The sequence below is a fragment of the Fusarium oxysporum genome, chromosome 3 (assembly GCF_000149955.1).
Source record: "Fusarium oxysporum f. sp. lycopersici 4287 chromosome 3, whole genome shotgun sequence".
NCBI classification, from domain to species: domain Eukaryota; kingdom Fungi; phylum Ascomycota; class Sordariomycetes; order Hypocreales; family Nectriaceae; genus Fusarium; species Fusarium oxysporum.
This window is the reverse complement of record NC_030988.1, coordinates 2,528,442-2,540,714: the sequence shown is the minus strand read 5'-3', so window position 1 is coordinate 2,540,714 and position 12,273 is coordinate 2,528,442. Positions and strand designations below refer to the sequence as shown.

The 12,273-nt window shown below is 48.0% G+C and overlaps 2 protein-coding genes across 5 annotated transcripts; both read right to left on the bottom strand.

Annotated features, from left to right (window-relative positions):
- Positions 1–244: 244 nt before the first annotated feature.
- Positions 245–2,424, bottom strand: FOXG_19290 (uncharacterized protein). 4 transcript variants are annotated; one of them, XM_018399495.1, is made up of 4 exons: positions 2,235–2,255; positions 744–2,176; positions 548–697; positions 245–494 (listed from the first exon to the last, which is right to left on the bottom strand). In XM_018399495.1, exon 2 carries the CDS (start codon positions 1,940–1,942, stop codon positions 902–904), a length of 1,041 nt encoding a protein of 346 aa, XP_018242467.1. In that variant the 5' UTR covers positions 1,943–2,176; positions 2,235–2,255; the 3' UTR covers positions 245–494; positions 548–697; positions 744–901. The 4 variants fall into 4 exon arrangements, with proteins under 4 accessions (XP_018242467.1, XP_018242465.1, XP_018242468.1 ...); XM_018399493.1 differs by having other exon boundaries at positions 744–2,424; XM_018399496.1 differs by lacking the exon at positions 245–494 and having other exon boundaries at positions 496–697.
- Positions 2,425–3,042: 618 nt separating this feature from the next.
- Positions 3,043–4,604, bottom strand: FOXG_06534 (CMGC/CDK/CDC2 protein kinase; the record flags this gene model as incomplete). Its single annotated transcript, XM_018385218.1, has 3 exons — positions 3,043–3,733; positions 3,791–4,466; positions 4,568–4,604. 3 exons carry the CDS (start codon positions 4,602–4,604, stop codon positions 3,508–3,510), a joined length of 939 nt encoding a protein of 312 aa, XP_018242464.1. The 3' UTR covers positions 3,043–3,507.
- Between the last annotated feature and the right edge of the window lie 7,669 nt (positions 4,605–12,273).

Genomic DNA, 12,273 nt, shown 5'->3' with positions numbered 1-12,273 from the left:
TGACGTCGCAGAGGCTTTCAATGGCGACGGAAACATTGGAGAAGTTACAATGCCTCAAGAACTGGGTCAGGCATGGCGTGGTGAAGCTAGGGGCGACAGCGGGTGGGAGGGATGAACTCCAGTGGGAGATTGGAAATAGTAGTATGGAGAGCACAGATGTTGAGATTTGAAATGTTTGAAATATTTGATCAAGTATTTCAAACAACACATCCAGTACCGGAGGCTGCCAAATATCTTAAATATGGCCCCGGATTTGATTTGTTTGATTTGTGGGCAGCGCTGATCAGTGGTGGTGTTTCTTCGTCCGATTCTCCCATTGCGCTACCCTCCCCATTCTGGCCCTCATTTTCGTCATGCTTAAACCTTTCGTCCTCTTCGTCTTCTTTTTCTTCTTCATCCATATCACCGGCTTCAGAATCGCCAGACTTCATCATGACAATGCTCTCAATCGCTCAAGGTGTTGTGCTCACAGTGTTCCCCTTAATTAGCTCTCTCTTCACCAAAGTCAGTTTTAACGTCGACTCCATCGGGTGACTTGATAGATTACCAAAACCCCTCGGTCAAAGCATTAGCCTGTTTCCAAAGCTCATGGCTCCACAATGCTGATATCAAACTAGCAAAACCCCAGATAATACAGTAGGCAGTGGTAATATTGTTTAGTAACCCAGCATATCCGTCTGGCAAGGAGTGTTGATAGCTGTATCAAAAATTAGCACCATCAGCCATGATATCTTGTTACTCACAGTGGACTCGGCGACATATGATAATGATCTGACATAAGGAGTGCCTCGAGCGTGACTTCGGACCCCTGGAAAAAGCTCGTTAGGGTCCCTGATGGAATCCACTGCGGGACATGGCGTACGCTCTGGTGCTTTGTTTATACTTAAAATGATATTCGTTTCTAGTGAAGCTTTCTTCTGAAATCAACCTCGAAGTTGACTCCTGAGTTATCATCCCAATATTCCTGACCATTGACGATATATCGCACACAAAAGAACAAAGGGCTCGAGTCAAGCTCATCCGCATCAAAGAGCCTAATGCCAACAACAAATTTATAGTAATTTTTCCCATTCCTAGAGATTGGAGCACGATAATACTGCGCTGGGGCTTCGGAGACCGTTTTCCAATAATCTCGCGTAAAACGGCAAATGATAGATTTTTCAAAGGCCAAGTTGGCTACCACGATAAGGACATAGAGAGCCATGCGACGACTAGAGAAATAGAGTCTTTGGACTCTGACATCCATCGACTTTCGCGTCGAATCCTCATCGGGGAAGTTAGGTGTAAAGATTTCCCATTGAGGCGACGAGGCTACTTGCTGGTTGGTTATCCTTTCATCCAAGAGTGGATCCTTGCTCACAAATGATGAACTTGTGTCGATTGTCAGTGGTTTGTCGGCGCTCGAAAAGTAGCGTACATGCTCCAAATCTGGGCCAAAATGAACAGTCTTGAACGAAGGCTGCTTTTCGGCACTACGACGATGACCGAATACATGCAGAGCCGGACGTGACTGTTGCTGCATCCTTTCTCCCCCTCTTTGGACGTGACCTCCATCGGTTGTAACAATCGCCGTGTAACTGGGCGTTGTCGCAGAGGAAGCGCAGTTCAGTCCTCCAGTGTGTTGTTGATTCATTGTGACCCTTCCGTTTGCAGTACAATTGGGATGCCCATGTTGAGGGTCGCCCTGGGGCTTCTTTTTCGAAGTGGCTTGTGATGGCAGGGTATTCAATCGCAAAATCCGCCTGGCGCATTCTTGCAAGCCTTTGGAAGTCTTGAAATCCTTGCCAAATGATTGGAAGATACTATTATCATTGGAGTTATGTAAAGTTGAATCTCTTGGAGTGATCGAACAAATGGACGTCACACCACGATATTGTTGGGTTGGACTACGCGATCGTAGTGGCATTGCCGGGGCACTTATGGCTTCTGATCTTGCCTCCATGTGTCTGCATACGAGCGGGGGTCAGGTGTCGACGGAATGCAAGCAGAAACAGCAGGAAAATGATTGGATACTGGTTGAGAGCCCGCGCTTGGGGCGTCCTTTTCGTATGTAATTTGGGAGAAATAGATGTCGAAGAGCTGTATCTTACGTGTGGTATGATATATGAGGCGAACGATTACAATGCGTGATTTCCGCTGGACAACACAGCAAGAGGCTGGCGTAGATAAAAGCATCCTGGCAGGTGGAGGTTTATTTGATTTGGTTATGATGGGGGAGGAGGGATTTGTGTTACATGTTGAAGGTGTGATTGGTGATTCAATGTTGACTTTTGTTTATGACGAATATGGCCGTGGGTTCATGGGTCATCGAAGATATGGTGACACTGCTGCCAGTGCGGGGAGTCACATGTGAGAAAAACCAATGATTCCGAGCATATCGCTCTTCCTATGCCTCAGAGGACCTAAATTGTACCATCATAGTTTTCAAAATCATGATACGACAAGGAAATTGTCTCAAAAGTAACATGTGAAATCACCACACCGCAGGCGGCTCAAATTATGAATACGTCATTGCAGTCAGTATTGTCCAATAGTAATTGAAGTTTCCTAACATATACTCCAGCCAGACATGTGAGATGCCACAAGAAGTTAGAAAGGGTGACGTTGACGTACCATCATCAAAGCCTCAATTCTCGTACTGACAGCGGGGTCGGTCGAATTAAAATGCCTCAAACGAGAGGTACTTTACTGCCTACCTAATTTCTATTTATGATAGGAGTACTAGCAATTCCCGTAGTTACAAAGAGGAACCAAGCACACGCTACACCAATAATCAGTCTGTCCCCTTCTTCCATTGCCGTCACTCTCCCCAAGGGGCCCTCTTTTTGGCTTTTTGACCTCACTTGGCCTTGTCGAAGGCCCTGACATGCAAAGTAGTCCAACCTCATGTGCCGGCAGACAAGGGGCTCTTTTTGCTATATTTTAGGGTCGGATTCGCCCCCCCCGCGATGCCTCTTCCTTGACTGACTTTCTTGATATATGTTGAATCAGGCGTTGTAAATGCACTCTCGCCTCTTCCTATGAATCATATACCCCTTCCCGTTTGGCTGGGGCCTGTGTAGTTAAGCAATATAGCTATTGAAAAGGGCCACATCAAGAAGAAGGTCCAACAAAGTGCCTGCCGAGGGCCGCGGCGGAGGGGATGATCATAGGCATAATATGACCTCAACTGGCCACCTCGATCAACATGGTTCATTTCGTCGTTATAAGCGGCAGCAACTGTCGGAGATTTTATTACCTTCACAGCTTCGTCACCAAAAAAAAGCGCTGTATCGGCTTGGCCTCTGACTTCTTAGAAGACGGCCTCTTCCTCTTTCGATCAACTCGCTCGTCGCCCGTGAACACAGTAGAGTCAAGCGAGAGTTGCATAGAATAGAATCAGGCGAGAAGTATGTGGAATCAGATTCACAACCCCAAAGTATGGTCCACGTTTCATATCCAGTCGCATGAACCTAGTGGTAATATGTGACAGTTCCCCTACTTGTAGTAAATTTTCAGGTGGCCTGACTACGCAAGAAAGCCTTCAAAGTAAGGGTGGTTGCAGGCCTGTTTAGCCGAAATGCGTCTAGCCGGATTGTAGATCAGCGTCATATCGAGAAGTTCGAGGCTTGCTTTGTTGAGGTTATCGCAGAGGGCCTGATCGTAGTTACGTTGCCACTTAGGAAACGAGGACTTGAAATCGCGGTACGAGGTAACTCCAGGCCAAACGTCTTCCGTAGGAGTGCCCAATGTGCTAGGGCATCAAAGTCAGACTTCTCACTCACAGCATATGCGAGGATTATAAACTTACCGGAAGATTTTAAAGATCTCATCAATCTCAGAGTCACCAGGAAACAGCGGCTTTCGAACGCACATCTCTGCAAAGATACAGCCGACAGACCACATATCAACACCCGTCGAGTATTGTTTTCCGTCCAGTAGAAGTTCAGGTGCTCGGTACCAGAGCGTCACGACATCATGAGTGTATGGGCGCAGAGGCACACCAAACGCTCGTGCCAGCCCAAAATCGGCTAACTTGAGATTTCCTTCCTTGTCGATGAGGAGATTAGCGGGCTTCAGATCTCGGTGCAAGATACGGTGGGAGTGACAGTATTTGACGCCAGCACAAAGTTGGTACATGAATTTTCTAACCACCATGTCATCCATGCCTAGTTGCATGAGGTATGCCAATGATCCCTCCGGAAGCACCTTGCCTCGTCCACCGTCACTGGCCGGTAAGGTCTCCATGTACCTTTTCAGGTCGATATCAAGTAATTCGAAAACGAGGTAAAGATTGTGGTAATCAGCGTGAACGATGTTGAGAAGACGCAAGATGTTAGGGTGCTGCAGTTCCTTGAGGAGAGAAATCTCCCGGATGGAAGTGCTCGGTACGCCCTCGCCCTCGGCTTCAAGATGTATTTTTTTCAATGCGACAATTCGTCCCTCATTTGCAAGGTCACGAGCCTTGAAAATAGCACCGCAAGCACCTGGTAGGTTTAGTTAGTCCGGCAATTAAATAGGAATATATTAGAAAATACGATGGCTGCATAAATGGTGGCCAAGGCCCCAGCGCTAGGGTCAGACGTACCTTGGCCAATCTTCTCTAACTTCTGGTAATTATCCATACTGTGGGCTTGTGGGCGAGAGTGTTGAGATCTGGGGGAATAATTGTATGAATGGGATTGCGAATTGTATCGCTGTATGAAAGGATTGGCTTTTGGAGGCTACTGAAAATGATTTTACCGCACGTCATTATTCCGCATCAGGTTGTAAGGTAGGATTTGGTTAGCCAAGGGAAGGCCCTAGAGAGGAAATGGAGACGGGGAGGATAAATGATAGGGAAAAATGAAGGAGAGAATAGAGAATAGAGATGAGAGGTTTCTGCTGGTCAATAAACGGTCGCTGCCATGTGCGGGGCCGGTGATGGCTGCGGGCCATGACCTCGGGGTGGCAGCTGCTACTGCCTAGAACAGGCAACGCTTTCAATTGTGTATAAAGAGCTGCACGACTCAGTGCATCCTGTCATTAAGATTTTGTTCCTCAGATAACGTATATGATAAGCGAGTGAGCCAGACAAGCGAGTGAGCCACTACATTTCTCACCTTAAAAGCCCTTTTTTAAACTTTTCTTAAAAGGTCAATTTAACTTTAAAATAGCTAAAAAAAAATAATATAATATATTTAACTACTATATCTTTATATATTACTTTTATACAAATTATAACTATTTTCTTTATAAAGTTATCTAGTAAAGTCTATTTACACTGTGAAATACACTGTATTTTAAGGTTTTATATAGAAAATAAAATAGATAAAAATCTGTTAAAAATATCAATTCATATAATTAACTATACTAAGTATAAAAATATTCTTTTAAGATTTTTAGCTATTTTATTTATGAGTTAGAACTCTATAGGGTAGGCTGTTTTTTATACTATACAGTATAGTGGCTCACTCGCTTGTCTGGCCCACTCGCTTATCATACACGTTAATCCTCATTAATTTCCTGATGCCATCTCAGATCCCTGTAGAGCCAATTGTCTGACACTAAGCGAGTGAAGTTGGTACGGAATACAGACCGGGTCTCTATAACAATTTTTGTTAAATGGCAGCTAAGGAGGTCGTCGAAATCGTTGTCGTTAGTTATCTGAGTCGATCCGCGATGCTATCTGTCGTGATGTGCTCGATTGTAAGGTTAAAAATTCGATCCGTTAATATCGGGTCCAGACCATTATGTAACGGTAGGGAACTCAAAGTCCCGGCAACATGGTACCTCTGTGTTCTCGTGCCGGTGGTGTGATGCACCCAGTGCGGCGGTCAATTCAAGTTCAAGCCAATTTTCATGAGAAAGTGAATTACGGCGCTTCTAGCCCGTAACTGTTGAACAGGTGCTGGGGTCTCACGTGCAAGCAGGGATACTTTAAGATTACAGCCGAAATGGTAAAACCTCCAAGGGGTAGATTTCAACAGAACACAACATGAATACACCAATTCACATCAATGAACCGAATACACGTAATGTCTGACAATTAAGAGTCTCAATTGCATCTCAGCGACCCGCGCACCCAAATGCATACGACCTTCGGTTCATTCTATCACCATGTCGGCCAAACACGCCGAGAGGATCATTAGCTACGCGTCTCCGGAGGATTGGGACTCCTGGTCCAACGAATTCAAGAAACTGGCGCACGCCTACGACCTGTGGCAGTATATTGATCCGACCGATCGCATCCGATGGCCTCAGCGACCAGAACTTCCAGAAATCCGAGACTACCCCAGACAAGCAGATCCGGACGATCCCGATAGTGGCACAATGACGCCCGGCTCAGATTACGTACCGCCCCGGCGAATCGGAGAGTTGACGTCTGAAGGAAGAGCGGAATACGAGCATGATATCAGGATCTACTCTCTGAAAGAAACGGCGTATAGAGAGACGAAGAAACAGGAGCAGAAGCTGGTCGAGTTTGTCCTCAAGACGGTCTCGGCCACGTATCAGAAAACATCCTGCGTCACGGGAGACCGATTAGACAAGTGGTATCAGGAGCTACGAAGATCTGGAGTGGTATACAACGAACGCCTTCGACCCGAAGCGCGCGACAAGTACCACAAAGCCGTACATACAGCCCAGGCGTCAAGACTCCCACAACCAGTTACGCACCCCCACAAACACCAGGCCAGCCCGGAACTGTTTTCATTCAGACGGTGGCTACTGATGCTGAGTTTGCCTCTGAGGAAGGCAGGAACGTGACTATTTACACTGACCGTCCTGAGTCTCTTACTGCACCGTTCCCTACATACCACCCTCCTCGCTCCCCTGGAGAAATAATTCCCTCAACTATCGAGAGGTCGCTGCCGACATTCGATACGAAGCCAAAATGGCCAACGCTAGCGGAAGGCCGTCAGGAATCAAGAGAGGCGCATTCGCAGCCACATACGGCGCTGCATCCAGGAACGACAGACCTGCAATCACAGACCGCGATAATGACACTATTGAAGTCCAAGGAGACGCCTCAGATTGGGCGACGGACGAAACATCCTATGCACATCGAGATACGCGAGGCCAAGGCCGTGGGCGTAGAGCACGAGGCGGCGGAAGAGGAGTATCAACAAAACGAAAACGAGCAGAGACGACCGTCAATCCGAACCCGGATGGCCCTACTTGTCGAGGATGTTTAGGTTTCCATGACTGGAAAGGCTGCTGGTACTTATTCCCAGCCCAGAAAGCCGAAGGATGGGAGCCCAACCAAGCGATACAACGATTAATAAATGACCGTCTCAAGAACGATACTGGTTTGGTGGAGGAAGTCAAACGATTGTCCAAAAGTAGAGACAGAACCACTCAGGACGAGTGACTTGGGCGGGGTATGGCACACGTCAAGGCAACCTACCTAGTGACGCATAACTTTATCGCAGCCTTCAACTGTGCCCCCTACCCTCTCAGACATTCTGCCATCCTTGACTCTGGATCGACAATCCATATCTTCAATGAAGTGTGCAGGTTCCTCAACTACCGACCGGCACCGTCTGGAGACTTCGTCTACGCAGGGGAGTCACCAGTGGCCATTCACGGGTACGGGAACGTGGATATTCGCGTTCAAGGACCTCAAGGACCCTCTCTTCTCAGATTGCGAGATGTAGCTCATTGCGTAAACTTTGCATGCAATATTGTGTCATACCGCCAGTTGCGGAAAAGGGGCTACTACTGGGATACCAAAGGGAATAACAACCAAATCCGCAGGAAAGATGATTCAATCCTCTGCACATTGACGGATCATTTCGACCAGTACGTACTGGAGTATATCGACAAATCAACAACGGCAGCGGCATTCCTAGCCAAACGGAAACAGTATGATTCGTGGACTAAACGCCCTCCTCGCAGTGGAGACGAAACCTTTTGGCACCTTCGACTTGGACACCCAGGGCCTGAAGCACTCAAGCACCTCGTGGGCCAATGTCGGGGGGTGAAGATCAGAGGGATCTCCACGGCTGAGTGTGATGCTTGTGGAATGGCGAAGGTGAAGCGCCAAGTCCGTCGACAAAGACGAGTTCCACCCGAGAAGGCTGGGATCCGACTCGCTATTGATTTCCACGACATGAGTGGGGATCCAGGCTACACTTCAGCTATGCTGGTCACCGACCGTTACTCTGGCTATATCTGGGACTATTATCTTCCCGATCGAACTGCACCAACGCTTATCGGTGCACTTGAGCATCTACTCAGAACACTAGAGCGACAACTCCAGTGTAGGCCCGAAGTCATCGAGTGTGATAACGAGATCCCGGATAGTCACCAGGTAAGTGACTTCCTCAGTATCAAAAACGGGATGCGCCTAGAGCCCTCCGCGCCATATGCCCAAAGTCAAAATGGCGGCGCAGAGCGCTCGGGGGGTGTGATCAAGGAGAAAGCTCGTGCAATGAGAGCTGGAGCAAAGCTGCCTTCGTTCCTTTGGGTTGAGATCTGGCGCGCTGCCGTATACCTATACAATAGGACACCCAAGTATATCTACAATTGGAAGACGCCATATGAGCGTTTCTACACTTACTTTGCCTTTAGGGACGGCGTGGTTGTCACGGAGCGTAAGCCCGATCAAACACACCTACGCGTGTATGGCTGTAAAGCCTTTGCGATGACGACCGATGCTTTGAAAAAGAAGAATCGGCGACAACGACTCAATCCCCGAGGGTGGATAGGATACCTGGTCGGGTATAACTCGACAAACATCTACAGGGTCTGGAATCCGTTGACCAACAAGGTCATCTCCACTAGAGACGTGATCTTCAACGAGAAGGAGACGTTCTCTGGGGATGTCCAACACCTCAAGGATGATTTAAAAGAACTAAACGAGGAAGAACTTATTCAGCATCTCACTGATGCAGAGGTCCCACAGGGATCTAGCATCAATCTGGATGCTTCTACCCAAGAAGAAGACGAGGAATTAAGCGCCTTGCCTGAAGGACTAGCGTTTGAGCGGGAGGCTGCAAGTTATCCACATAGAGGGTTTGAACGTGATCTCACGATTACGCAGGGTGAGACTGGCAGGACACTAGTCGTAGGAGATCGCAATCGAGAAGAGCCTGACGGGACTGATCACCCCTACACGACCGCTCGATTCACTCCCTACCTGACCCCGGAGACTTGCCCTCTACGGCCTGCTGCCCTTCTGGTCGCTACTATCAGAGAACCTCCCGTGAGGAAGGAGGGGGAAAACCCCCCTCAGTTACGAGCTGCCAAGATGGTGCATGTCCCACCTAGCGCTGGCACTTCCCCGGGACGAGACGGCGCAAATGGAGCCCCTCGAGTCATTTCAACTCCGAGCAGTTACTGGGAGGCCGCATTTAATGCCGGTCGACTCGCATCTGTGAAAGGGACCTGGAATGGCAAGGTGGTGAGTAAGCGGAAGCTCGAGAAGCAGGCGAGCTCGGCCAGCTGCCACCCTGATAGCGGAGAACCTCAGTTTACGGGAAGTCGAGGGGAATCTACTAAGCTGATGGATTCTCCCAATCGCAAAACACAATCTGCAAAGCTGACAGATTTAGGTGACGGCCAACGCCGAATACACCGGCGAGACATGCCAATATTGCCAAAAAGGCATAAAGACCTCAAGAACCATCCACTAGGTGACCTATTCCGCGAGGCAGAAAAGACTCATCTTGAAAGCCATAAAGAAATGCGCTCCTGGCGTGAGGTTCAGAGAGAAGAAGCCGCAGGCAAGGAACTCCTGGACTGCATGTGGGTTTATGTATACAAGTTCGACAAGCACGGATGGTTCACCAAGTGCAAGGCCCGGCTCGTTGTACGAGGCGATCAACAGGCCAAGTCGACACACGAGGATACCTATGCATCCACACTTGCCGGCAGATCTTTCCGAACACTCATGGCTATAGCTGCTCGCTTTGATTTAGAACTTCTCCAGTATGATGTCGTCAACGCCTTTGTCAATGCTGAACTGAAACAGGACGTCTATATGCGGATGCCCGGAGGCTACCGGAAGCCTGGCCTGATCCTCAAACTTCAGAAAGCACTATACGGCTTGCGCCAGTCACCATTACTTTGGCAAAAGGAACTAACCACCACCCTTACGAACATTGGGTTCAAGTCTGTACCTCACGAGCCATGCTGTCTCTCGAAAGGAGGAATATTGATATTCTTCTATGTGGACGACCTCATTGTTGCCTACGAGAAGACCAATCAAAGATCGGTCGAATGGACGATAGGCAAGCTTCGAGAAAAGTACCAACTCTCTGGAGGAGATATGCTACAGTGGTTTCTTGGAATTGAGATTATTCGCGACCGAAACCAACGTCTGATTTGGCTGTCGCAATCGTCATTCGTGGATAAGATCACTAGTCATTTTAGGATTCAAGGGGGAAAGCCTTCCCTCACTCCAATGACCACGAAAGAACTTCTTCCGAACGAAGAGCGCGCATCAACAGCGTCAATACAGCAGTATCAACGCAAGACCGGATCAGTGCTCTACCTGGCAGTAATCACTCGACCCGATATTGCCTTTGCTGTTTCTCGACTTTGTCGATTCAACATGAACCCGAGCGATGATCACCATGAGGCCTTGGACCACCTATTCCGGTATCTGCAAAACACCAGGGCACTTGCACTACAACTCGGCGGAACAGACACTTTTGATGTGTACAGTGACGCTTCCTTTGCCGACAACACAATCGATCGGAAGAGCTCGCAAGCCTACGTGATGAAGCTATTTGGAGGGACTATTGGATGGCGCGCCAACAAGCAGGACACCGTGACTACCTCTACAACAGAGGCGGAGTTGCTGGCACTTGCGCAGGCTGCGAAGGAGTCCATGTTCATCTCCAGATTAATCACCGAGCTCGGCGTGACCCTTGACAACAGAAGCATCATCATTCAGTGCGATAACGCGCAGACCATTCGGCTTATTAATTCCGACGTGGCGCTCCTGCAGACCAAACTTCGACACGTCGACATCCATAACCACTGGCTACGCCAGGAAGCACTCGCTAACCGGATCTCGGTCCGGCATAGTCCCACCACCGAGATGATTGCGGACGGCCTCACGAAGGCATTACCCGCTCAGCAGTTCCAGAAGTTCGTCATGCAGGTTGGCCTAGTGGATATTAACGATAAGATTCAAGAGAGAAGGTTCAAGGAGCTCACTGCGGAGGACTTTGTCAGAGCAGAGGAACAGCTTGATGGATGAGCCGAATAAGGGATCGGAAGGATGGCCAACCTGACAATAGGAATACGGACTGCACAGACTGAGCCACGATGGCCAGTCTGGGGGGGTGTGTTGAACAGGTGCTGGGGTCTCACGTGCAAGCAGGGATACTTTAAGATTACAGCCGAAATGGTAAAACCTCCAAGGGGTAGATTTCAACAGAACACAACATGAATACACCAATTCACATCAATGAACCGAATACACGTAATGTTTGACAGATATTTGCTCAAATTTGTGGCGTGCTCTCGGTAATCAGTGGGCCAGATTTCGTCCTGGGGCCACGGGGTCGCCATGATGCCTGAGTCGCACTGGGCAATGCGACCGACACTGGGCTATCCAATTCACCTTTCGGAGCGGTGTTGCGGCGCTGTAAATAGCTGTTGTTTTCAAAAATTTCGTTCTCGCTGTTGTTGAAGTTTTTCCTTAAGTGATAAATCACTACATTACACTGTGTTACGACCCCAGCGGTTACGTCACGTGTACCCCACAAACGCTCCACCGTAACCAACCAACCAGGCAAGGACCGACAAGTATAGGAACGACGGCGCTCCAGGACCGACAGCGACCTCGTGTCGCGTCGCTCATATACAACCATCACTAGTATATAGAACACATTCATTAGCACTTTCATAGGACTTAGCTCACCAGCTATCAATAAAGCATCTTTACATCAATAAGCCTAAACCGCATTACTTGATCATTAAGAAACGTGACATTTCGCATCGCTCAGCATCACGCCCTACGTTATCTGCCAACATAAACCTAGTACGGACTAGTTTACCTGTTCGGGAACCCAACCGTCACACACTGCTGATATCTCTAAACAGTCTAATGCCTCCTTTTATTGTAACTGACTGGCTTTAATAGCCTTCTTAAGCTTCTTAACTTTAGTTGCTCTAATTGAAGCCCTTAATAAGTGTAGCAGTTTGACTTTTTTTCTCTTTAGATATATTTATATTATATAATATATAACAGTTTTTAGTTTGAAATAGGAAAATTAATCTATATTCAGTTTGTATTTGCAGATTGCATAAGGTGTTATACTGAGCAGTACTTAAAGTTATATCTCTTAATAGTTAATA

Bases quoted from the DNA above. Each gene is read 5' to 3' on its own strand.
- FOXG_19290 (XM_018399493.1), bottom strand. From the start codon at position 1,942: ATGGAGGCAAGATCAGAAGCCATAAGTGCCCCGGCAATGCCACTACGA.